General features: G+C 41.2%; 1 protein-coding gene across 1 annotated transcript; it reads left to right on the top strand.

Annotated features, from left to right (window-relative positions):
• The first annotated feature begins 941 nt into the window (after positions 1–941).
• On the top strand, positions 942–27,228 carry vsig10l2 (V-set and immunoglobulin domain containing 10 like 2). Its single transcript, XM_085289006.1, has 22 exons — positions 942–1,065; positions 1,628–1,903; positions 2,151–2,447; positions 2,556–2,813; positions 3,733–4,008; positions 4,775–5,050; positions 5,298–5,576; positions 5,675–5,932; positions 6,651–6,926; positions 7,260–7,535; positions 8,683–8,961; positions 9,060–9,317; positions 19,403–19,678; positions 20,037–20,312; positions 21,368–21,646; positions 21,745–22,002; positions 22,081–22,371; positions 22,579–22,914; positions 25,300–25,422; positions 25,506–25,530; positions 25,629–25,729; positions 25,910–27,228. Exons 1-22 carry the CDS (start codon positions 942–944, stop codon positions 26,056–26,058), a joined length of 5,247 nt encoding a protein of 1,748 aa, XP_085145132.1. The 3' UTR covers positions 26,059–27,228.
• Positions 27,229–27,349: the final 121 nt, after the last annotated feature.

Raw genomic sequence — 27,349 nt, 5'->3', positions numbered from 1 at the left:
TACACACAGTTTTGGAGCTCAGTTGGTCAACACAACCTGCCATAAATTCCAAGATGCTTGTCAGTGTCACCTGCTGTGATCAGTGATTCTTGATTCAAGCTACTAGCCATCAATGGCAGTATTTCGCTTTGCTGCTCAACGTAGTGAAAGATGTTTTTCAAAGAAGTTTCCAAAGAGACTTGCAGTGGAAACGTGGTTTCCACTAAAGCGATACAAGAGGAGAGCTTATGTATTTGGTTGCTCAGAAAATTACCAAGAAGGTAACTGTGAGCCAGGCTGTTTGTCTTTGCAGGCAAAGACCAGATCCTCCTCCTTGTGCATGCAGCAGTTATCTTGTTTGTTGTACTTGTCTCAGGTCTCTACTACTACAAGCACAGATTAAACAGGAGTTGCTGTTGGCCTTGTGACTACATCGGAAGACACAAAAACAGGCCCAGGTCCCAGGCAGTGAAGTGCAGATGGAGACTCTGAAATATGTTAGAATCTGACACGTTCTCTTAAACATGCCATCAAGCATTCCTGACAGAAGAAAGACAACAGCCAGAGTGCATTAACAATCAAAAATGGTGTGATAAAGTATATAATGGAGTTGAAGGGTGTGATGTTTGTGACTGGCCTATAAGTGCAAAAATGAGGTCCTTGGTACTGAGGGGGAGGAGCCTTGGGAAGATTAACTGATATCAAAGCCTCTTCGAAGCTGAAGATTGTGTTATTTATTGAACACTGTGACTCATTTTCAGTGAAGACGGTAAACATACCTTCACGTGTGTAACTTTATCTTAACCACAGTGCCTGTCAGCAAGCCTTACCTCCTCGTGAACAATGCTCCTCCAGTGGAAGGATCTACAGTGTGGATGAACTGCAGTGTGGAAAATGGGACTGGACCGATCCTGTATGTGTGGCACTATGAAACCTACAATGGTAACGCCACAACCTTTGAAATGGGCAACAGCAGCATTATTAACATGAACAAAGTTAACCGCAATCACACCGGTTGGTACCGCTGTGTGGCCAGCAACACCGTCAACAGCGAGAGCTCCAAACGTCTATGGCTGGACATCCTCTGTGAGTATAATTAGATCAGGCAGACCTATTTCTTCATTCGTTATTCATTTCTTCATTTAACAATTAAAAGAAAGCATCAGTATGTAAAAACTTAATGCACTGAAGGTGTTTTGAGCATTTTTCAGTTAAATTTATTTACTTCTGTATTGTTTCCATCTAAAAAAAAAAAGTAATGCCCTGTTAAGAATTTGGCTTTTATCCCCAAATTCAAAAAATGCTGATCACAGTACAAAAATTATGCAATTATCTGAATTTTTAGGGAATTACACATATTAGGGTTAATTTAGCTGCTGTATGTCTCAACTGCTAATGTAAAACTAAGTAAGAGTCCTACTTTAAACTGGATTTCTTATTAGCTTTCTGTAATCTGCATTTAACACGCCTGTGTTATGTGGGCTTGGGCTTGAAGCTTTCCTTGTTGATAAAGCTTGTAGTTAATGATGGATCAAGTTAGAGTTAGTTTGCTTTCTGTCGCATAAAACAAAGATTTCTTTGTTTCACAGGCACATAACACGCCTGTGTCCCTTATTTCTTGATTTGCGTTCATATTCTTTCTCCTCAGTTGGACCAGACATTCCTCAGATAGACGTGACTCCGTACACTATGACCAGGCGGGGTTACACAGCTCTGGAGACGGAAGCTGTTTCCTTGCTGTGTCAGGCCCAGTCCAATCCAGCCAGTCAGTACGTCTGGTTCTACAACAGCTCCCAGGTCTATACTGGGCAGAAGTTCACCATCACCAAGATCCTCCGTATGCACACTGGTGACTACACCTGTTTGGCACAGAACACCTACCTCAACACCAGCTCCAATAACACCATCAGCCTGACTGTCTACTGTGAGTGTGACCTCTGACCTCGTGACCATGCTATTAATCATCTTACTCCTCTGTCAATCCTTGTATGCTGCACTGACCTGAGCTGTTCCATCGCTGTACTGCATTTACCAGGATTATAAAACACTATAATGTCATTAAAATCACAATTTCACATTTTTAATAAAACACTACAAACAACTTTTATTTTCATCTTTCTTGTTCATGAATATCCTACCAACTTCTAACTTCATATGTTCTCCCCCCACAGACCCCCCAGATGGCTCCCCGTCCTGTTCTGTGGAGCCGGCCCTGAATCACACCTCTCTGCGGCTGCTGTGTTCCTGGCCTGGTGGATTCCCCTCACCTTCCCTCCACTGGACTGGAGACCTGATACAAGATCAGTTCAACACACCCCAGCAAACAAGTTCAGCCTCCAGCACTACCATCCTCATCAGCACTGCAATCTCGCTGCCCTCTGGAGGCCCGACTTCTAATAACAGCTTGTTTACGTGCCTGGGCTCCCATCCTGCCTTGAAACAGTCGACACAGTGCAGCACACGCACATGTGGGTGCAGAAATGTCAACAAAGAACAACAGAAAGTTAAACAAATGAGAGAGTAAATGTGAAGATTATACACTTTCAACATCACTCATTTGATTTATCCTCCATCAGATATTCCCCCTGCAGAGCCAGTGTGTTTTGTTGACGTGACTAATGACAAACAGTACTTCATGATGTCCTGCTCCTGGGAAGGAGGGTTCCCTAAAGCCTTGGTGTGGTGGGAGGGACCTGCGGGCCAGAGCAGGGGTGGAAAAGAAAACTCCAACATCCTGATCCTCCCGTACGGGACAGCTCACAGCGGGAAACCTTACACCTGCTATGCCAGGCACCCACTTCTGGTTCAATCCAAGACCTGCAGCCTCACACTGGGTCGGTGCGAGTGATGTTCAGCTTACTTAATCTGAGAACCATGTTATCACTTCTACACAAACATTGCACAAAGATTTTAAAGGATCCTTAAATTTTTAAGCCTTTGAATTGTGACAACTTCATGTACAAATCCAGACATTTTTTAGACCTTTTTAATGGAAGGAATAAAACGTAAATGCCATTATTAATTTATTTGAATTTATATTTTCTAATTCAGGATGTTACATAGAATAAGTTAAAATATGTCACGTTTATCTGAGTGATGCTTCGTTATAACAAATGCTCATCATACGAATTTGCTCAACCACACGAATTCAATTTAGTTTTATTTATAAAGCACCATATCACAACAAGAGTTGCCTGAAAGTGCTTTACATTGTAAGATAGATACTACAATAATACAAAGAAAGCAGAGAAAACTCCAACAATCATATGACCCCCTATGAGCAAGCGCTTTGGCGACAGTGGGAAGGGAAAACTCCCATTTAACAGGAAGAAGCCTCAAGCAGAAACAGGGTTACTAAGGGTCGGGCATCTGCATCGACAGTTTGGGGTGAAGAGAGGAAGACAGGAAAACAGGAAAGCTGTCATGAATAGAGAAACTACTGCATCCATAGAGACCAAAAGAATTTATTTTACCAGTTTGTAAACATGCTTTATATTTCCTATTAAATCTGCATTTTAATATATGAGCAGGCCATTACAGATGTTGTCTGGTCAAACCAAGAACAAAATTATACTGGTTGAGAAAAACTTTGGGACAAATATTTTGAAGTCTTTGACCCCTTTCTTAGGTTTGAACCTGGATTTGACTAAAGCTTACATACCAGAGGTTAACATATAATCCATATTTTTAGTCAAAAATGTGACAATATTCTTCTTCAACAGACCTGCATGTATGATTTTGTCTTAAACACAGTGCCTGTCAGTAAGCCTTACATCCTGATGAGTAATGCTTCTCCAGTGGAAGGATCTTCAATGTGGATGCGCTGCAGTGTGGAAAATGGAACGGAACCGATCCAGTACACCTGGCACTATGAAACCTACAATGGTAACGCCACAACCTTCGCACTGGGCAACAGCAGCATCATCAACATGACCAATGTCAACCGCAACCACACTGGCTGGTACCGCTGTGTTGCCAGCAACGCCGTCAACAGCGAGAGATCTGACCGCCTGTGGCTGAACACTCTGTGTGAGTTTTAATATATAAACATTTTTAAAACAAGTTTTCAGTAAATACATTAAAAAACTACAAGCAATTAAAAGCACACAACTGTTACAGACCACAAGTAAGCGAAATTTTTGTTTTCTATACTTGGATTTTTTTAGTACCCAGCATGATTCAGTTTTTTCTTTGATATTTTATGTCTGATTAAATTTAAAGAGAATGTGCTGGTATCTGGCACCAAGATTTTAGCAACAGATCCTTTAATTCCCATACGTTGCAAGATAGGGCCTCCATAGATCTGACTTATATCGCCGACAAATCCCACAGATGCTCGAAAACACCTCAGACTTCTTGCTTTCTGTAATATCAGGAACCAAATTAAAAGTCCCTCTACTCACATATAGCCCTTAATTACACATTTACATAACATCCTCAAAACCTAACAGTAACATTTTGACCCGAAAGAGAGTGCTCTCAGAGTGCAGGCTTACTTGTTGTTCCTAGATTTTCCTAAAGTACACTGAGAAGCGGAGCCTTTAGCTATCAGGGTCTCTACTGTGCAGCTCCCTCTTTGGGTTTGGGAGACAGAGAGCTACTCTACTTTTAAGATTGGGCTTGAAGCTTTCCTTGTTGATAAAGCTTGTAGTTATGGCTGTATCAAGTAAGGGTTAATTTTCTTACTGTAGCATAAAACAAGATTTCTTATCAGACTAATATGAGTTTTTCACATAACACGCCTGTGTCCCTTATTTCTTGATTAAGGGAAAGAATTCATATTCTTTCTCCTCAGTTGGACCAGACATTCCTCAGATAGACGTGACTCCGTACACTATGACCAGGCGGGGTTACTCGGCTCTGGAGACGGAGGCTGTTTCCTTGCTGTGTCAGGCCCAGTCCAATCCAGCCAGTCAGTACGTCTGGTTCTACAACAGCTCCCAGGTCTACACCGGGCAGAAGTTCACCATCACCAAGAGCCTCCGTATGCACACTGGCAACTACACCTGTTTGGCACAGAACACCTACCTCAACACCAGCTCCAATAACACCATCAGCCTGACTGTCTACTGTGAGTGTGACCTCTGACCTCGTGACCATGCTATTAATCATCTTACTCCTCTGTCAATCCTTGTATGCTGCACTGACCTGAGCTGTTCCATCGCTGTACTGCATTTACCAGGATTATAAAACACTACAATGTCATTAAAATCACAATTTCACATTTTTAATAAAACACTACAAACAACTTTTATTTTCATCTTTCTTGTTCATGAATATCCTACCAACTTCTAACTTCATATGTTCTCCCCCCACAGACCCCCCAGATGGCTCCCCGTCCTGTTCTGTGGAGCCGGCTCTGAATCACACCTCTCTGCGGCTGCTGTGCTCCTGGCCTGGTGGATTCCCCTCACCTTCCCTCCACTGGACTGGAGACCTGATACAAGATCAGTCCAACACAGCCCAGCTAACAAGTTCAGCCTCCAGCACTACCATCATGCTGCCCTCTGGAGGACTGACTTCTAATAACAGCTTGTTTACATGCCTGGGCTCCCATCCTGCCCTGAAACAGTCGACACAGTGCAGCACACGCACATGTGAGTGCAGCAATGTCAACAAACAGTAAAAGAGAAGTTAGTGGCAGTTTTGTGATCATGTATCTGAATGTGTTTATATCGCTCCTCTCCTTCATCAGATATTCCTCCTGCAGAGCCACTGTGTTTTGCTTATGTGACTAATGACAAACAGTATCTGACGCTTTCCTGCTCCTGGGAGGGAGGGGCCCCGAAAGCTTTGGTGTGGTGGGAGGGCCCCGAAGGTCAGAGCAAAGGTGGAGAAGAAACCTCCAACAACTTTACCCTTCGCTATAGCACTGTACGGTTTGGGAGACCTTACACCTGCCATGCTAGACATCCACTTCTGGTCGAAACCAAGACCTGCAGACTCACGCTGGGTCAGTGCACATTTTCACTTCATTCTTTTTGATCGATGCTGATGCAGTGCAGAGTCACATTTGTATACACGGGAAATTATTTGGAGTGTTCCTTCCACCTGGAAACAAATTATCTATCTTTCAGTAAACTAACATGATTTTAAAATCAGCATCTGAGGTCCTTTGATACAACACATGCAATAACTGACCACCAGCTAAAAAATCTATATGTGATGTCTTACTACCCAAAATTATACAGCAGTACAAATATATTCAAAATGATCTTATCAGTGTTCATAAGCTGGGTTTTTTTTTTTTTTTTTTAATTTTTAAGGTTCATTGTGCCTCTAAAGCTGACCATTTAAGAGTTGTCTTTACTTGATCTATTAAAAAAAATCTCAGCGACAACAATTTGTCCTTTGAACTCTGCAAAACATGACTGGTTAAGTCTGAGCATAATGACAAATGGTATACACATGTCCCTTTATCTTCATAAAATAGTATCACTGCATCAGCATTTATTAGTCATTTTGTATTAACATGCCCACATCAGATTAAACCTATACTATTCGAGAAACTTTGAGCCTCTTTCTCAGTTTGGTGTCCTGATTGGCCAAGGGTTTACACATACTGGAAATGAAATTATAAGATCATCTTTTTAGTGTTTGTTTACTGCCCTTCAGTTCTACTACTGACTGTTAACATCCAGACACATCTGTGTTATTCATCTTCATTGTAGTCCCCGTCAATAAGCCTTACATCCTGATGAGTGATACTTCTCCAGTGGAAGGATCTTCAATGTGGATGCGCTGCAATGTGGAAAATGGGACTGAACCGATCCGGTATGTGTGGCAACGTGAAACCAGCAGTGAAGACGTCACAACATTTGCACAGGGCAACAACAGCATCATCAACGTCACCAACGTCAACCGCAACCACACCGGCTGGTACCTCTGTGTCGCCAGCAACAATATCAACAGCCAGACATCAGATCGCGTGTGGCTGGACACCATCTGTAAGTATTGAAGCTGAGGTAGGGAATCACTGGACAAAAGAAAAAACGACCAAAATCATGATATTTTGGTCAATGGCTTATTTTTTCTGATCAGACTGAGTGAGTAATTTTTGGCATTATAGCTGCTTTACAACAAATGACCGCCACAGTTGGTGACCTAATGGCAACAGGATGCAGTAATTTTGTGTGTGATCCTACATGGATCACATGATAAAACTTTTCATTGTACCCTGGTTTGAATTTTAGCTCTTAACAACATTTTCTTGCTCTGCTTTCAGCATAAGTTGTTTGTTTCTTGTATATCTTACATGCACTGCTACGTTTTCTCATCAGTTGGCCCAGATGTTCCTCAAATAGATGTGACTCCACCTCGTACAGTAAAGCAGGGCTACACAGCTCTGGAGACGGAGGCTGTTTCTTTGCTGTGTCAGGCCCAGTCCAATCCAGCCAGTCAGTACGTCTGGTTCTACAACAACTCGCAGGTCTACACCGGGCAGAAGTTCACCATCACCAAGATCCTCCGTGTGGATGCTGGCGACTACACCTGTTTGGCACAGAACACCTACCTCAACACGCGCACCAAAAAAACCATCAGCATGACTGTCTACTGTGAGTGTGACCTCTGACCTCTAACCATTACGATCATTTCACTTTCAATTAAACCTCTCCTGTAATTAAACCTCTCCGCCTCTGTCAGTGCGCCCCAGGGTGGCTGTGGCTACAATGTAGCTTGCCATCACCAGTGTGTGAATGTGTGTGTGAATGGGTGAATGACTGGATATGTAAAGCGCTTTGGGGTCCTTAGGGACTAGTAAAGCGCTATATAAATACAGGCCATTTACCATTTACCATAATGCAGAAATCCTCATAGGTTCCTTTGTTTTAATTCATCCTTGGCTGTGGGGATGAACACAGTATGGGGATGACGTCTGACTCAGATACTAATTAAAGATGTCAATAAGAAATAACAAGAAGCAGAAGTGCCACACCTCAGTTTCTACAAAGACAGACCATGCTCCATGTTTATTGGACAAATATGGTAGAGAAATATAATGGCCATTTCATTGCTATAGCCCACTCCAAGGCGACTCCTAACCCATTTTAACGTGTTTTGTGATTGTCAAATGTGAGACAAGCTTTTGTGATCCTTTTTGGTCAGGAGTGGTTTTCTCCTTGGAGCATTTTTGCCTAGTCTCTTTGCTGTTGTTAAATCATGAAATCTGACCTTTACTGAGGAAAGTGAAGCCTCGATTTCTTTAGATGTTTTTCTGGGTTCTTTTGTGACTTTCTGGATGAGTTGTTGATGCACTACTGGAGTAATTTTGGTAGGCCTGCTACATCTGGGAAGTTTCATCACTGTTCCAAGTTTTGATTTGTTATTTGTGGATAACTCGCTGGAATCCGAAATACTTAGAAGTAGCTTTGTAACCCTTTCCAGACAGATAGATGTCAGTGACGTTGTTTCTCATCTGTTCTTGAGTTTCTTTAGAACTTTGATGTGTTGCTAGCTGAGATTTTTTTCGCCTACTTCACTTTGTCAGACAGATTCCAGTAAAGCAGCTTCTGGTTCTGTCAGTAATCAGGCCTGGGTGTTGCTCATGAACCTGAACTCAGCTTCCCAAAATATGTGTATATAATCAAATAATTTTATAACTTACTCATGCCCAACATTGTAAATACACAACATCTTTCTTGGGCCTTGATTTCACCGCACTTTAAACATCATTACCTTGTTACCTCTATCATATGCCCACAGACCCCCCTGATGGCTCCCCGTCCTGTTCTGTGGAGCCGGCTCTGAATCACACCTCTCTGCGGCTGCTGTGCTCCTGGCCTGGTGGATTCCCCTCACCTTCCCTCCACTGGACTGGAGACCTGATACAAGATCAGTCCAACACAGCCCAGCTAACAAGTTCAGCCTCCAGCACTACCATCATGCTGCCCTCTGGAGGACTGACTTCTAATAACAGCTTGTTTACATGCCTGGGCTCCCATCCTGCCCTGAAACAGTCGACACAGTGCAGCACACGCACATGTGAGTGCAGCAATGTCAACAAACAGTAAAAGAGAAGTTAGTGGCAGTTTTGTGATCATGTATCTGAACGTTTTTATATCTCTCCTCTCCTTCATCAGATATTCCCCCTGCAGAGCCACTGTGTTTTGCTTATGTGACTAAAGACAAACAATACTTGATGCTGTCTTGCTCCTGGGAGGGAGGGGCCCCGAAAGCCTTGGTGTGGTGGGAGGGCCCCGAAGGTCAGAGCAAAGGTGGGGAACAAACCTTCAACATTCTGATCCTCCACTATGGCACAGCTCGCAGTGGGAAACCTTACACCTGCCACGCTAAACACCCACTTCTGGTCGAAACCAAGACCTGCAGACTCACGCTGGGTGAGTGCACATTCTCACTGTACAACAAATAGCAGATATAAATTGTTAAATAATTAGTCTGTACATTGTCACACGTAGAGGCACCAGTGCTGCAGACACAGCGCAGAGTCGTGTCTGTGTACGAGGGGAGCGACGTTCAGCTTACCTGCAGTCTGAGAGACAACTACCTTCCTGTCAATGAAATCACCTGGTTTAATAATCAGGGTGTCGGTGTGCAAGATACCTCAAAGTACATGCTTCTGAGAACGTCTGCATGGGCCAATCTGACTGTGAGAGACACAGATGAAACTCAAGACAGCGGCGAGTACAGGTGCTCCACTTCCAACGCAGTGGGAGGAACCGAAATCAATATCACTTTAGTCATCAAGAGTAAGGACCTGTTTTATTTTTCTGATCTTTTTTGGGCTTGTTGAATAATTTCCCTGTTGAGAACTGTATTACATTCCTTGAGTCTGTACAGCATATGAATCTCAGTCAGCTTAGAATAAAGATGTGAAGCGAGAGGGAAATGTGTCGACTTCTTCTCCTGATATTTTCCAGTTAAAAACACCTTAAATCAGAATTCAATACACAAAAAAACAACATGGAAAACTCATTCTTTCACTTTTTACTTTTGTGCAGTTTAGACAATGCTTTCACTGTCTAAATTCAGCCGAGGGGTTAATATCTCCAGTTTAATATATTGGTAATAGAAGTATTACTTAAAAGTAATTAGTAGTCTGAGAATTGACTACACATTATTTAATGGAAATCCACACATTAATTGATTAGATATACAAACTGGATTGATGTCATATCGAAGTCATATTTATTTATGTTTGTTTTATGTGTGTATAAGAGTACCCCATGCCACCCAATGCAACCCTGGTCAGAGTGATGTACACCAGCCGACAGCGTAATGAGGTGGAGCTGGAGTGGGTGGTGGAGAATGAGGAAGCAGGAAGTTGGACAGGTTTCTTTTTGGAGCACCGATGGTTGTCTGAGCGTCCACGAAGGAAAGGAAGTGGGAATGACTCTTCAAGTGAGCGGATGGAGGAGAAAGTTGGTCCCGTAGTCTGGTACCGTAACATCCTCCAGGATCCAGCTGTCAGGATTTATACAGTGGGGAGCCTGACGCCAACGGTTACCTACCAGTTTCGCATCATACCGGTGAACCACCGCACTGTGGGACACCCTTCTACTCCAAAGAAACCAGGTACAGGAAATGCGAGACATATGAGACTGGCAAAGAATTGGGCAAAGTGGGTGGGGGGCTTTAACAAAAATGTATTAAAATGTATCTGAAAAATTAACCCACAATACTCTAGTTCAACAGAGTTTACATTAATGTGGAACCTAGTAGTCATTCCTATTATGGGATAACGGTACGGTGAACGCTTATCACTTTGCAGATGTGTTTTCACAGAGCTCAGCTCCTTTGCAATGTTTAACTCTGATGTGTTTTAGTGGAACCACGCAACAATTTGTACCCCGCTGTGATTGGAGCAGCTATTGGTGGGATGATTGCAGCCATTGTCACTGTTCTGCTGCTCATGTTCATCCTCCGTAACTGCAGCATCAATCCTCGTGAGTCCTCCACACACATGACCACCACCAGCATCTTGCTGACCTGTGCATAAAGCAACATTATGTAGCTTTAATACTCTGTATCTTCCCCCAGGACTCCATGACTTGCTGTTTGGCTTGTAAGTATATGTGTATCTGTTGCAACCTTCACCCGGCACTTTATTAGGTACACACTGGTAGTATTGGGTTGGACCATCTTTTACTTTCCAATCTGTCTGAATTCTCTGTGATATTTTCTGACCTGAACCATTTCTGTTATGTTTCAGTCTTGTTTCCAGAACAAAACGGCTACATGTTCATCAGAAGTTATTGTGGGTAACCTCTGCTTGTACAGCTTGCAAGGGATAACCTCGGGAAAACACAGAATCTATTCTAATGATCATCAAACCATGTCTTTATTGATCATTACTCAGGTGTCAAAACTTGTTATTAAAGGTACTCGAGAGATGTTCAAGGGGTAACAAGTTAAGTAAGGTCTTGAAAACATCATCCAGTGCTTTTTAGTTCAATTCAGTCCAATTCTATTTTATTTATACAGCACCAAATAACAACAGCAGTTGCCTCGAGTAGCATTATATTGTAAAGTAAAGAACTTACAATAATAGAGCGAAAACCCCAAAATCAAATGACCCCCTGTGAGCAATCACTTGGCTACAATGGTAAGAAAAAACTTCCTAACAGTAAGAAACATCTAAAAGAAATTGACTCAGGTTGGGGGTGTTTCTACAGCTTATAGAGGTCACCTGCCCCATCATGTCAGGTCCTCCAGGGGAAAAACAAGGCATTCTGTACTCAGCAGATATATAATTTCTTCAGTTTTTTCTAGTTCTGTGCCTTCCAAATTGTACAAAACGCCACCGTCAAGAGATGCCCGAATGGAGCTCTTCATCCTGCATTTGTAAATATTAGTGAGTCTTTTCTGCTTATACTTTTAGCTGTCAGCTGATTCAAAACACTGCAGCAAGAGTAATAACAAGGACTGGAAAGAACGAGCCTGAATAATCAGGCTCTATTAAATTCTAAACTCTTTTTGTACTATATCATCCCGATAGAGGCCTTCAAGCTCCGTTTCAAGGCTTATTTCTGATTCTGAGAATTTCCAGAATCAGAAAGCGGACAACTGCTCTACCTCCCTTTTGATTAAGATTGCAGTAAATAAAGCAACCCTCAAGCAGCTCTTAGTTATGTTGCTACAGCCTGTGTTTATGTGCCGCTCTTGGATAGCAGGAATGTTTGCTTTCTCTTTTCTCTTTCCCCTCCACCCCTACAACCACTCAAGACAGATGGCTGCTCTTCCCTAAGCCTGCTTCTGTCAGAGGTTTCTTCCTGGTAAAAGAAAGTTCTTGCTCTCAACTATTGATATTGCAATATAAAGTTCAACAAGACAATTGATGTCAATACCTGCAAATGGCGGGCCCACTGGTGGGTGGTCCCATGTGGCTATTTACTAAAAGTCTCATAGTACGTATTCACAGTATTACTTATTTTTAAATAAGTAAACTTGGTAATGGACCCTCTGAACTTGAGATTCTTTCATTCTAGCATTTATTCCCAGTTACTTGCATAGTACGGACTAATAATTTTTTTTTTTTTTTTTTTAAAGACTCACCTCAGATTCCTGCACATTCAGTATTTTTCACATGTGAACTTGTTTTTGTAATGTATATATACACAGTATAAGTCTAACAAAAAGAGGAACTTTGGGGGAAAAAAAGAGGTCGACATCAAGAGACGATGAGCTGCTTCTGAAGTTTCTAAGCAGGAAAGTGGAACTGAGACTCAGGTTTCATGCAGTTCTCAAGAGAAGGGAGCAGCAGGGACAATTTCATGGTTTGATGCAGCAGTTGAAACTGCAACATGGACACTTTTGTATATATTTCAGGATGTCAGTGGCGCACTTTGAGTTCGAGTTAGCAGAGATGGGCCCAGATCTGAGGAGGCAGAGAAATCATTTTAGAGACGATTGACCCGAAGCAGTCAGTTTTGAGTTTAAAAGCGCACTTGTTGCCAAAAGCATTAATCTGACTGATGAGATCTGTTTATTCTATACTGAAAAATTAGAAAAATCGAGCTTGATCCAAAAAGACAAATGCAGAATATTCATCATATGAAATTAACGGCTGTGAACAACTTTAGTAAGACAGGCGAGTATAAAAACTATTTGGACTAACGCTGGAAACATTAGCATGAATTTTACTAGTTAGGTTTGTAAAGGCCTTTAGACACAGAGACAACACTCATATATTTTCCCTTTTTAGACATCTACTCCTTGCCTTTAATCATTAGCTTGACATTGTATTCTACTGTTTCTCAGCTGCTTCTACTAAAATGAAAACATAAGCATTAAGCGGGTCAGCTCTAACTCACACTTATAGCCACAAATGCAGCGGGGCTTTGGCAGGTATGGCAAAAACCTGTTTATGCACAGGTAAGGACCCCTTCAACAATAAGGTGAACAGGTGTACCTAATGAAGTGTCTGGTGACTGGTAATGAAACATTTCCAGTTCGCAGCGCTGATGGTAACGATTACTATTTGTAATGCCTTTTCATCTTTGATGATGACTGCAGGCAGCACAGCCAGTCGCAGGAAAACATCAACTTCCCAGAGGATTAAGTGTTTGGTGGGTCAGAGGGAGCAACTGGTGGATCACCCAGTCCAGGAAAGTTGAATAGACACATTTATAGATTCATAGTCTCGAGTCCAGATTAAATTATTTTCTATTTTTAATTAATGAAAAAAAATCCAATTCATTAGGTTCTATTTTATGGATTTTGTTGTTGTTGTTTATTTGATTGTTTTATGACTTTATCTTTTAGCAATAATCAATGCCAGCACTCTTAGTTACCTATCTGCATAGATGCAAATGATGAATTGGACTGAACTTCATTTTCTAATAGATATGTGCTCATTTTTCCCTCATTATGAGCTTTGTTGAAAAAAACAAAATGCCAACAATAGTCTTTGATGTTTGTCTTTTTCCAGGTCCAGCAACGGCTTTACCCCGAGCAGCTTCAACCCTCACCTCCTCACCTATGACTGCCACCCCCATCCCCGCCACCACCAGCCAAGCCCCTCCCTCTGGAGGCGATAACAAGCCAGTCAGCGTCACCATCACCGTCAAGGCGACGGGCTCATAGTCACACGCCCCTCTCTTTCAGCTGTAATTCACATGTGACTATTTTTGTTGACAGTTTGCTTTTGAGCTCTTTTAAAATACAGTAAAAAGTTACGAGTTCCCCACATCGACTTTTCACTGCAAAGCTCACAGTCATTTAAAGCATGTTCGACACAGTAAATTAAATGTTATACAGAAAACTCTGACCAGCCTACTGTAGTTTTTTATTTATAAAATAGGAGAAATATTTTGAGTCCATCCATCCATCCACTCATCCATCTTCTGCTTATCCAATTCAGCGTCACCACTCAGGACACAGTGTGGTTCATCGACCAATTAGAAACAACTCCTCAAGTCTGCATGTTGAAGCATCCTTGAGTTGCCCCCAGTGTGTCTATTCAAGTGTGAATGTGTATTTGTGAAAGAAATCCTAGTTTCAGACACTAGAAAAAGTCACTTTATAAGGCACATCTCTCATTCAGATCAGTGGATATGTGCATTTTTACACCAATAGCTTCTAATTACCTGAAAAAATTCTGTGATTCACCTTTGGAGTTCTTGTAGATGTTTTCTGCATCAACTGATGTTAGGGTGATTTGGATAGGGTGGCCAGTGCTGGACTCACCGACAGTAGTTTGAAATTTAGGCCAATTTTAGATGATTTCAATGATTTCCCTTAAAGTAAAATGATTGATCTAAAAAAAAATCTTTTTAAAACCTCTTTTTTAAGCCTTTATTCTGATGCCTTACAGATCTCGGCATAGTCACACTGCACACTACAGTAGCAAAGAGAACATTGTAGATATCAGGTGATGTTACTGGAGATGATCAAAGAAGATTAAGTGTTTGTAGTCCACATACGTAAAAAAAACCAGCTTTTTTTATTTATTGAGACTTACAACCCGTTTCGTATCATTCTACATAACATCAACATAAATTTGGTCATATTTGGTCAAGACTGAAGCTTTACACACAATATCTTTTATAGCTGTATCAAAAGGTGTCCATCACTGGGAATGACTGGACAACATGGAGGCAAGAACATCTTGAATGGCTCTGTACATAAATCATGTAACATCTTTCAAAATGCTGAATTCTGTGTTTAGAATGCTAAAAAAAAAAGACAAAGCAAACTGATTGGAAGTCACCATAAACGTATAGGTAACAGAAATATAACAACCAATAAGACACTTTATAATTTGTTTATGAACATGTATGTGGATCAAAATTGAAATTCTTTTTGGGAAAACATAGGCACCTTTTCCTTGGACCAAAGAGAAAAGGAACCATCTTTTTTTCAGTGCTTATCTTCTTTTCTTTTCTTTTCTTCTTTTTTTTTTTTTTAAAAAATGTATTTGTTGTTTGATGTGTGGACATGCTGCAAATCAATTTCCCACTGGGGACAATAAAGTCACTGACCATTGACTCAGCTTAAAAGCCTGCGTCTCTGATGGCATGGTGCCTACGAACTTGGCTGCTGAAAAAGCACCATCAATTCTGAGAGGTGTATACAGGTTTTAGAGCAACAGGTGACATCTTTTTCAGGGAAGGCCTGAATATTTCAATAAAACAATGACAAACCGCATACTGCATCTACTGCAGCAACATGTCTTTGTAAGTAGAAACGTCTAGATGTGAAAACATTTGAAGTATCATCAAGCAGCTATATCCACAAAACTCCAGCAGCTGCTCTCCTCAGCTCCCAGGTGTTTACAGACTGTTGTTAGAAGAGGGGATGTTACACAGTGGTAAACATGACACTGTCCCAACTTTTCTTGTCTATATGCTAAATATAATACAAAAACAAAACAAACCAACAAATAGAAAAGAGCTCTTAGCCAAATTGTTGTAGTGAAAGGCTGCATCTGATTTGAGAAATTATGATTCTGAACGGCACATTTCTGTGCCTGAGGAATTAATTGCACGGGACTATAGACGCCTTAATTTCCCTAAATAAATCTCACGCTGGGATAAAGCTGCATTTTAACATTTGATTAGTTTCCCCTAAATAAGGGAGTAACCTGCTGTATTCCATCATTCTGTTTGTCTGCCAAGTGAGGGAAACTGATCTGCGCCCTGCATTCATTCATGACAAACGTCTCACATTACATACTCACGGCTCCACCAAGCATTCTATTCTGCTCTTGTATAAACATAAAAACATGTTGAAAATGGTTACAATTACTGAATAAAAGTGTTTGATGGACAGACTGTGCATTCTTGCAGTCCACTTTAAAGTGGAGATTACATTTTTAAATGTTGGCATGCAATGAGAGCATGCTGTGAGGCAACATGACGGTGAAATACTGAATACTTTTACTGAATGATTTTAATCCCACTGGTAGAGTTTACTCTGCTCCTTGGATCCTCATAAAACCTTTGAAATCTGAAGCCTTTAATCTCACAAGTCACCCAAGATGACTGCACATTACAAATGCAGTTTAATCGTACTCTGACTGCATAAATGTTTTTGCAGAGCTCTCCACCTATATATTTTTGTCTTGTATATATTTATACATTTACATATATAGAGAGAGAAATTTTATATATAGATAAAGATATATGTTTATGGCATTCCAGAGATCTGAAATTTGTATGAAATTCCAGTGTAGAGGATTGTGGTATTAAGTCCGCAAATGACAGATTCAGCTGCAACTGTGACTGCATTAGTTAATGTGCAGGTGTGTGTGTGTGTGTGTGAAAGGCCAGCCCATCCACTTACGTGGCTTTCTTGTATAATAGATGGTCTCGGTGTCAGTGTGTTATTCTAACCCAGCAGGAGAAAGAAAGAAGGATAGAGGGATAGAGAGAAAGGAAAACACATTAATAATTGAGCCTAAATCAGTTTACTGACCCTCCGTCCCTTCCTACTCTCAGTTGAATGCACTGGAATCTCCAAGAAGACCTGCAGATCAGAGAGTACGAAAGACGGAACATCAGGCATCTGAAGGAGGGCTGTAATGGTCAGTTAGGCTTCACCTTTTGATCTTTTCCACATTTTTTTGGAGTAAAGAGGTTGTTGGACTCGGGATCATCATGATACCATGGTGGCTCCACTGCTAGGACTGGCCATTCTATATCTAACTACCAGTCTGGTCACTTTGGGGTCAAATGGTAAGAGTTTTCCAGTGTCTGTGGATTCATTTAAACCCCTACTTTTTAAACATCCTTTAAAACAGCAAATTAAGAGAAGTGAATTCTTCATGATCTGGAATGCTGTTGCAAAAATGTAGGATTTGAATACTTGCATGTCATACATTTACATTTTCTGAAAGCACATATCAGTATGTAGACTGTATAAATAATGCAAAGTATTCAATATAACATTTCAAAATTCGCCAAGAACATATATTTGGCATTTCTGTAATCAAATTTGGGGTGAGCAGCAAATACACTGATGCATCTACAGTTATTTGGTTCTTACTGATTTAAATGACGGGTCACAGGGCACTGTAGATAACAAGCAGAAAGGCTATGCTAGCAAAAGCTGTTTTAGAACCTGCATGTGGAAATTAAGGAAAAGAAATGCCTGGAATCACTTGTAACAATGTTACGCTGCCTCTGAGACTCACTGTGTAATCAATCCTGTGACCGAACACCGACGAGGTAAACAACACCAGCGTCTCCTGTTCCTTTACACTCATATCTTTGTATCCTTTCCCACCACCAGCCCTGCAGATCAACCCCAATGGAGAGGTTGTGTACAAGGACACCCAGATGTATGAGGTGGTGTACCAGGACGCCAGTGTGTATGGGGTAGTGGGAAAAGCCGTGATCCTGGAGTGTGGTCCTTCTGTACCTGACATGTACATATGGAGCTTCACCAAGCCTGGTACTGAAGGCATAAAAGCTGTGGTGTATAATGTGGGACGAGGACCGAAGATTCAGAAGCTGGCTGAGACGCTGGGACAGCTGACTGTCATCTCAAACAGTGCAGCTATAAGCATTGAGAAGCTGCCTCTGGCTGCACAAGGCTTATTCACCTGCCAGGCTTTCTATGACATAGAGAACGAGCCCAAAGTCTACTACTACTACGTGCATCTCATTGTCCGAGGTAAGACTTCCTGCTGTCATGAATGCTACAAATTTTTAGTCAGTTTATAGCTGAAACAGAGACTGACATTCAGTCTTGTTGCCCAATTTCTCCAACATGGCTAATTTGTCTTATGTATTCCAAAATAGGACAGTAGACTTGTTGTGTTTACTTGGGTGTATTATCCTAAATTATTATACAGTGTATTACTATCCCTGTTGCCATGTGCATTGGAGAGAAAGAGGAAGAGATGGAACAACTGAAAATAAAAATCTGTAGATATTTCTCTCTTTTTTTGACTTTTATCATCTAAGAAACTCTACTGTTCAGCATGTGCTGCTTTGTCTTTTGATTATTTGTTGGTCTTTTGAACAGAGCATTTTAAAACTTTATGAAATAAAGGCTTCTTTACTTTATTTGGCAAAGACGATTTAGATTATAAAAGTCTAAAACACAATTCCCTATAATCAGGAGATTATAGCTTTGTATTAAGGCTGGCCATAGAGGGACCATAGACTGCATACAAAAGATGAATACAGGCACTACCGATTATTTCTCACCCTTTTTAAAGGGTGAGCTTGTTTTTTCAAGCCCACAAAATAGGAATTTTAGGATAAGGGGGTGGAGGCCCAGCTTATGTAAACTAGCTTGTTTGGCAAGTGCCTCCATAAACGGTATTGAGGTTTTGCAGACAGGTGACCACTAACCGCACAATTAACTTGTCAGCAAATTTAAATGTTTAACAATCAAGTTTTCAATGTAGGATCACATGAAGAAGGCCTAAGTGACATAGGCCTTGACCAACTGCAACTTAGCTAGTAGTTAGTGGATACTTGCAGACAAACACAAAAAACTACAAGCAACTGTGGCACTCTGATAGCAACCAAAGCAATCACACAGAGGGTTTTGGTGTAGCACTTTCTTTGCAACCAGATTCCACAAGTGAGAGTCAGCAACCTCCAGGAAACATCACCAACCACCCAAGAAATATGTTTGAGAAGCTCATTAAGTGCAATATGGTAGACATGAAAGAACTATTGCTAAAAAATTCATTCACTTCGACTGGAGCAGAGACTGTAGAAAAGCTCTTAGATTAAATACCGAAAAGGAAACATTATTTTGTCAAATGACTGCATTGAAAATGTTAAATGCTAACAGTGGTGAGCTCCTGTTTTGTAATCGAAATTAGCATAAGTAAAGGCAGGAGAAAGTAAAAAATTAGCCATAGGGCCCCTTTGTAGGGCCCCTTTTGACACTGGTCTCATGTTCAATCTCCAATGTTGCTGCTTGTGGGAACTTGCAGCTTTGTTCTGTTTGTAAAATGATCTTTCCAGTTACTGAACACTGTGTTTCTTCGCCGCCAATGCAGTCCCCGTCACTAAGCCTTACCTCTCGCTGAGTGAAGTATCTCCAGTGGAAGGATCTACAATGTGGATGCGCTGCAATTTGGAAAATGGGACTGGACCGATCCAGTACGTGTGGCAACATGAAACCCGCAGTGGTAACATCACGATCATCGCACAGGGCGACAGCAGTGTTATCAATGTGACCGACGTCAACCGCAACCACACCGGCTGGTACCGCTGTGTGGCCAGCAACGCAGTTAACAGTGAAAGCTCCAACCGCTTGTGGCTGGACACCATCTGTAAGTTGAGGAAGTTGGATCAATATGGAGATTTTTGTAAAACTTTTTTTTTTTAAAAAGAAGCAAAAAGAATAAGACAGTGGTTTAAGTTACAGTCTTAAAGAAACAGAAATTGGTATGACTTTGATATTTTCTGTGTAATTTAAACTTGTCTTTGGCATTTTCTGTGTGAGTAATCAGTAAATTACAGGTAAACTGTGCATCATCAGCATTTGTCACTCTCAGAGAAAATGTCATCTTGTGAATCTAAACTAACTTGGATGAAACATTTTGTTATGAGTCAGCTTTTGTGGACAATTTTTAAATGAAGCAGAAGGTCCATCACATTAAATTTCACAGCAATGATTTTTCTCCTCAGTCGGCCCGGACATTCCTCAGATAAACGTAACTCCGTACAGTATAACAGAGCGGGGTTACTCGGCTTTGGAGAGAGAGACTGTTTCTTTGCTGTGTCAGGCCCAGTCCAATCCAGCCAGTCAGTATGTCTGGTTCTACAACAACTCACAGGTCTACAGCGGGCCGCAGCTCACCATCACCAAGATCCTCCGCATGCACACTGGCGACTACGCCTGCTTGGCTCTGAACACCTACCTAAACACCCGCTCCAAAAAAACCATCAGCCTGACCGTCTACTGTGAGTGTGACCTCTGATCTCTGATCATGCTATTAAGCATCTTACTCCTCTGTCAATTCTACCCTAAAGCCTATTGTTCTCTTGTTACTGCAAGGAGTGTAAAAGAGTCAAATGTGATCAAACTGTTCAGATTTGACATTTTCAGTACAATACTATCAACAGCTTAAACTCCTAAGACCCAAACTCTTCCATGGCATGTATTTTTAATTTCTCTTTGATATTTGGGCATATTGGGACCCGATGAATGTAAAAACAAAGAATCACCAGAATTTTTTGTTCCTAAGAAAAAGAGAGCCACATATGAGGATATTCGTTTTTAATTTTGATAAAACAGGGGCAGTATAATGTCCTCATAAGTGGATATCAGGCCCTTGTAGAGCAAAATTACGTTTTTTGGTCTAGACAACCCAAAATGTGATGTCCACATATGTGGATGCCAGGTCCTAGGAGGTTAAACATCTTTGATTTTCACCCAGGATCTCTGACCTAGAAACATCTCCCTGATCATTTCACTTAATGCAGAATCCTTTTCAGTTTCTTTTTCTGAATGTCTTCTGACTCCATTCAGCACATTCATCTGATATACTTATTTCAAAAGCTTAAACACCTTCAAACTCTGTCTCACTCACACACACACACACACACACACACACACACACACACATACAGCAGATAATGGAAAGCTTGCTGAGCTGTTCTCCTGTTTGGACCATCTTGGAAGTTGATGGGACTCTCTGGCAGGTATCTCACTGTGACGTCACAATCATGGCAAGCACGTCATTCACTCTCCCTACTTTTGGTTTTGCACACGTCTTATGTTTTTGCTATTTGCTAAGATTACATTTTCAGAAGAACTCCACCACCAACAAAAGAAAAAAACAGCAAAATCATAACAACATATCTCTTCTTCGATAATTTATGTATAGTTATTTTAACCAAACATCCTTAACAATGTAGCAATAGTTGGAAAAAAAAAAAAGGTTCCGGGCCCTGATGACATCAGTTTACTCCACTCGGCACATCATTACCTTGTTACCTCTATCATATCCCCACAGACCCCCCTGATGGCTCCCCGTCCTGTTCTGTGGAGCCGGCTCTGAATCACACCTCTCTGCGGCTGCTGTGTTCCTGGCCTGGTGGATTCCCCTCACCTTCCCTCCACTGGACTGGAGACCTGATACAAGATCAGTCCAACACAGCCCAGCTAACAAGTTCAGCCTCCAGCACTACCATCATGCTGCCCTCTGGAGGACTGACTTCTAATAACAGTTTGTTTACATGCCTGGGCTCCCATCCTGCCCTGAAACAGTCGACACAGTGCAGCACACGCACATGTGAGTGCAGCAATGTCAACAAACAGTAAAAGATAAGTTAGTGGCAGTTTTGTGATCATGTATCTGAATGTGTTTATATCTCTCCTCTCCTTCATCAGATATTCCCCCTGCAGAGCCACTGTGTTTTGCTTTTGTGACTAAAGACAAACAATACTTGACGCTGTCCTGCTCCTGGGAGGGAGGGGCCCCGAAAGCCTTGGTGTGGTGGGAGGGCCCCGAAGGTCAGAGCAAAGGTGGGGAACAAACCTTCAACATCCTGATCCTCCACTATGGCACAGCTCGCAGTGGGAAACCTTACACCTGCCACGCTAAACACCCACTTCTGGTCCAAACCAAGACCTGCAGACTCACACTGGGTGAGTGCACATTCTCACTGTACAACAAATAGCAGATATAAATTGTTAAATAATTAGTCTGTACATTGTCACACGTAGAGGCACCAGTGCTGCAGACACAGCGCAGAGTCGTGTCTGTGTACGAGGGGAGCGACGTTCAGCTTACCTGCAGTCTGAGAGACAACTACCTTCCTGTCAATGAAATCACCTGGTTTAATAATCAGGGTGTCGGTGTGCAAGATACCTCAAAGTACATGCTTCTGAGAACGTCTGCATGGGCCAATCTGACTGTGAGAGACACAGATGAAACTCAAGACAGCGGCGAGTACAGGTGCTCCACTTCCAACGCAGTGGGAGGAACCGAAATCAATATCACTTTAGTCATCAAGAGTAAGAATTATTAATCTATGTTTAATTCTAAATTACTTTCTTGCTGAGTGTAAGATCAGAATACTATAACACCTCTGATGTTTGTACAATTATTGTCCATAAAGTTACAGTCAGCATGAAAGTCGATGAGCTATATAAAAAGTTACAAGTGGTCATCACAAAGAAGTCATACAGATGAGGATATTTCTGTTTGTGTTATCTCTGTAGAGTACCCCATGCCACCCAATGCAACCCTGGTCAGAGTGATGTACACCAGTCGACAGCGTAATGAGGTGGCGCTGGAGTGGGTGGTGAAGAACCAGGAAGTTGGAGGCTGGACAGGTTTCTTCCTGGAGCACCGAAATATGTCTGAGCAACCACAAAGGAAAGGAAGTGGGAAGGAGGAGAAAGTTGGTCCCGTAGTCTGGTACCGTAACATCCTCCAGGATCCAGCTGTCAGGATTTATACAGTGGGGAGCCTGACGCCAACGGTTACCTACCAGTTTCGCATCATACCGGTGAACCACCGCACTGTGGGACACCCTTCTACTCCAAAGACACCAGGTACAGGAAATGTGAGACATATGAGACTTTTAGCAAAGAGATGGGCATTTTCAGCTTGTTAAGCTTAAATAAAAAGAGGCAAAATCACAAAGATGAAGTAATATAACATGTAATATATAATATGTAATATAGATGATGCATATAGATGTAATAATAACTGTTCTGAAAGGTGTGTTCAGTTTCAAACTTCTCCATTAACATGACATAAAACATGATCACGATGAGCTCTAAAAGTAGATAAGACCCCAATTAAACAAATGATACAAACATATTAATGATCAGTTCTTTACTGAGGAAGACGATCCAATCCAATTGTGACTGACAAAGGTATGTGAAACATTGCTTTCTGTACAGACCTAACATTATGCAGAAGTAACTGCACCTTAAACATCGGTCTGGCATACAAGAAATTGGCTTAAAATTGGGACTTTTACTTTACCCGTTAAAAAAAAACTAGCATTAAATCAATTTGTGATCGAACAGGATCCTCATCTTGCTGCAACTTTCTCATAACAGGCGGGAACGAAGTGATCTCTTTTCTCCAAACACGCAATTTACAATTAAAATACAATTAAAATACAGTTAAACCATCTATTAAGCATCTATTTTGTTCTCACACAGTGGGCCAAATATCACACTAACAGGACTCTTATGTGCTCTGGACAGAGTTCTTTTTGAACAGCCAAGCACACCATGATTGCTTATTTACTCATGAATGTGAAAGAGGGCGTTATTGCACAACATGCTTTGATGTTCAACCACTTCGATGGAGTAAAACAAAGACTTATTATTCCCATTATTTGTGTACTGTCTGTTCATTAGGATCTGCCTAGGTGGTAGATAATATTTTGTGTCATTTGCTTAACTGTGTTGTCTTTTTTTTACACTCGTGTTAAAATCAGATGATGCTTCAGGTTATTTTTATACAGGAATATAAAAGATTCTTTCAAGCAGCATTGCTAATTATGAGATACAATCTTTAATGTTGTGTTATGATTAATGTGTCTAACTGTGGTGTTTTTTTGTTTTTGTTATCCACTCAGGTGAAAGACTCAAACAAAAACACATGCAAACAACGACACATACCTCATGCTTACACACCTTTCCCTCACTTCCTTGTTACTTTCTTCTTTTCTGTCCTCCTGATCTTCCCTCGAATTCATCCTGTGTGATAAATGTGCCACTTTGTATTATATTATTGCAGGAAACTGTTCTGAATAAGCCATTTGTTTTATTTAGGTTGCAGAGAAACCTGTGCAGTTATGGTCAGATTTTCATACACTCATCATTGGCATGAATGTAATTTTGGGTTTCAGCAATTTCTTTGATTTTTTCTTTTTATAGGCTTGTATGATGGTGCAGCATATGTCTTTATTACTGATGTAATAAAGAATTATTACATCTGAGGGCACTCCCTGGGTTGACTAATACTCACAACAACAAGAAAGTCCAAGAAATTCAGTGAAGAGATTTGCAGTTCGGAAAGTCTCTTAGAGCCATTTCTAAAACAGATTCTAAGATCATTGGTTCAAACAAGAGTGCATAAGTACAAGTTATTCTGATGTGCCTCCACTTTGCCAAGGACGCAAAGAAAACCCAAACGGTCACCCTCAGATCAGAGGAAATTGGTTATGTTGTTCAGGAACAACCCAGGAACCAACAAGGCTCAAGCCTCCCATTAACTAGAAACTGCTGGAACACCAGTATCACTGTCCACACTAAAGGTAACTATTTGACCACAATGACTAAGAGGTATGTTTGGAGTAAAGGTGAGACTTTCAAAGCTAAGAGCACTGTGCCAGACGTCAATGGTGGCACATAAAGTTCATAAAGTGGGTGGAATAGTGAAGAAGGAGGACTACCTCCAAATTCTTTATTTTCATCATTAATCAGCAGCTACATGGTTGAAAATGCAGATGAAACAGGCTAACACAGGCTAATTTCTATCATCTGTTGATTACAGAAAAAAAGAAAATTGTGCACCTAATTCTTGTTTTTTTAGTCATTAAAGATGTATGCTGTACAATCCATCCACCCTGAAAAAAGAACAGTTCAAATAAATCATTAAAACCCTTAATTTATCATGAGATTCATGCCCCCGATGAGTAGATGTAAACATCTGACTAGAACTGTAACATGGTAGGATGGTTCAGTGGTTTTCAACCCTTGTATGAATGAATGAATGAATCCACGTTGTTCTGTTCAACAGAGCTCCTTTTAAAGAAGAACCTAAGCAACATTTATTTACAGGATAATAGTAAAGTGATGTTTTCAAATCATGACATACACTGACCTGGGTTGAGAACCACTCGAGCGCCTGGATGTAGCTGCGGTGTTCTGACAGATATGAACTTTTTTGCAATCTGTAACTATGATGTGTTGCAGCTGAACCAAGCTACAATGTGTACCCTGCTGTGATTGGAGCGGCTATTGGTGGGATGCTCTTTGCAGCCATTCTTACGGTTCTGCTGCTCATGTACATAATCCGCAACCGCAACAACAACCCTCGTGAGTCCACCGCACATGAGCACCAATATCCTGCTGATCTGTTTAAAATCACTGTGATGTTAATGTCGTCTTCTTTCCACCAGGACTACATGACTTGTTATTTGGCAGGTGAGTATCTAGATATATGTCTATAAAACCAAGAATTAATGATTTCCTGTTTGCAGTTATTGCTACAGACATGGCGTTTTAACATTTCCTGCTTCCAGGCAGCACAGCCAGTCAAGGGAAAACATCAACTTCCCAGAGGATGAAGTGGTCAGCACGTCAGAGGGAGGAATAGAGGAGATTGGTGGATCATCCAGCCTAGGCAAGATGAGCTACCCTAAATGACCATACACCTATAAACACACATATAGACCCATATAGGACGTTGCTGATGGCCCACATGGAAGTGATGGAATATCTCTAAGCAGATGTTTCAACCGTCAGCAGGCCTAAGGATCGTAATGCACATCTGTCTTATCTGCTGAACTTTGATGTTTTGCAGGTCCAGCCATGGCTTTACCCCGGGCATCTTCACCCCTCACTTCTTCACCTGTGAGTGCCACCCTAACAACCACCAGCCAAGCCCCTCCCTCTGGAGACGATAATGAGCCAGTCAGCGTCACCATCACTGTCAAGGCGACAGGCTCGTAGTCATATATCCGACCCATCCAGCAGAAATACGCAAAACCCTTGAGCCATCTCCCATTTCTTCATATTTTGCTTCCAAGGAGACAATAATACATCTTCAGGCTTTCTGATGGGTTTTTCTTTGGACATTGGCTGCTTTTTCACTCATTTTCAGTCCAGTCCTTGTACCTGAGCATTTTCACATTAATGGTTTTAACACTGATAAGAAAGTTCACTGTTGTGTCACATGTGACATTAAACCCAGAAAAGAGTCAGTTTGAAATCATGTCTTTGGGCACCCTGTTAATATCAGATTTTCATGAAAACATTATTTGTTCATTTTTCTTTATTTCAATCTGTGAAAAAAAAATGGACAAGCAGAGGACAAAAGAAGTGGCAGGCCTAAAGGCTATTTACAGCAAATGAACAGTATCTGAAAGTCGTGTCCATGAACAAATCCAACAAAGACCTGAAACGGGACCAAAAGATCAGACTTGATCAGAAATGTGTCATCTGAAGCGTGGCTGTCAAAAAGCCATTCTTAAAGAAAGAAAACTGGGAGAATAGGCTGAGGTATGCCAAAATACACAAGAACTGGACTGAAAATTAGTGGTAACAGTTCTTATGGAGTCACGAATCCAAATTTGTCATGTTTTACTGAAATTGTCATCAATACATACAGAGGAGGTCAGGAGAGAGGTACAAGTGGGGTCCACAGCCATCTGTAAAACACCATGGAAGCTCTGTCATGGTTGGAGCAGCATTTCAGCCTGTGGTGTTGGAGCTTTTCAAAACCGACGAAATTATGATGAGCAAAGTACTACTGTTTTGATCCAACATGCAACATCATCTGTAAACCATCTCATTGGCAACAACTTTTCAAAAGGACAATGATCCCAAACACACTGCCAGTATAATAAAAGCTTACATAAACAGAAAAAACACACAGTGGAACACGAATTGGCTTCCCCAGACCTGTATCTTTATATTATTGAAGCAGTGTGGGAATCATGTTGACAGATATCCGAATAAAAAGCAGCCAACATATAAGGAAGAGGTTTGAATGTCCTTCAAGAAGCCTGGAGAACCATTCCTGAAGACTACTTAGCCTTGAGAGTTCAGGCTGTGTTGAAGAATAAAGATGGTCATACCAAATATTGACTTGTTAGAATTGCCTTATACTCTATATTTCTATTTATGTTTGCATGTTTCAATAAATAACACTTATGTCTGTGTAGATCTTCAGTTATTCTAGGCCGTGATAGCCTTAAGGTAAGACTAGCAAACTAGCACCTAACAAAGTATAAAGCAATGA

Source organism: Mchenga conophoros, linkage group LG10, assembly GCF_057382185.1.
Source record: "Mchenga conophoros isolate Kocher_MC1m ecotype Shallow Benthic linkage group LG10, M_conophoros_male_GT1.1, whole genome shotgun sequence".
In the NCBI taxonomy this organism is placed as follows: domain Eukaryota; kingdom Metazoa; phylum Chordata; class Actinopteri; order Cichliformes; family Cichlidae; genus Mchenga; species Mchenga conophoros.
Note: the sequence above shows the minus strand (reverse complement) of the source record. Positions and strands in the feature narration are given on the sequence as shown.

Excerpts from the sequence above, each read along its gene's own strand:
- vsig10l2 (XM_085289006.1), top strand. The coding sequence starts at position 942 with ATGGGCAACAGCAGCATTATTAACATGAACAAAGTTAACCGCAATCAC. Across the intron at positions 2,448-2,555 it reads ACAGTGCAGCACACGCACAT|ATATTCCCCCTGCAGAGCCA; the intron begins GTGGGTGCAGAA and ends ATCCTCCATCAG. Across the intron at positions 21,647-21,744 it reads ACAGTGCAGCACACGCACAT|ATATTCCCCCTGCAGAGCCA; the intron begins GTGAGTGCAGCA and ends CTCCTTCATCAG.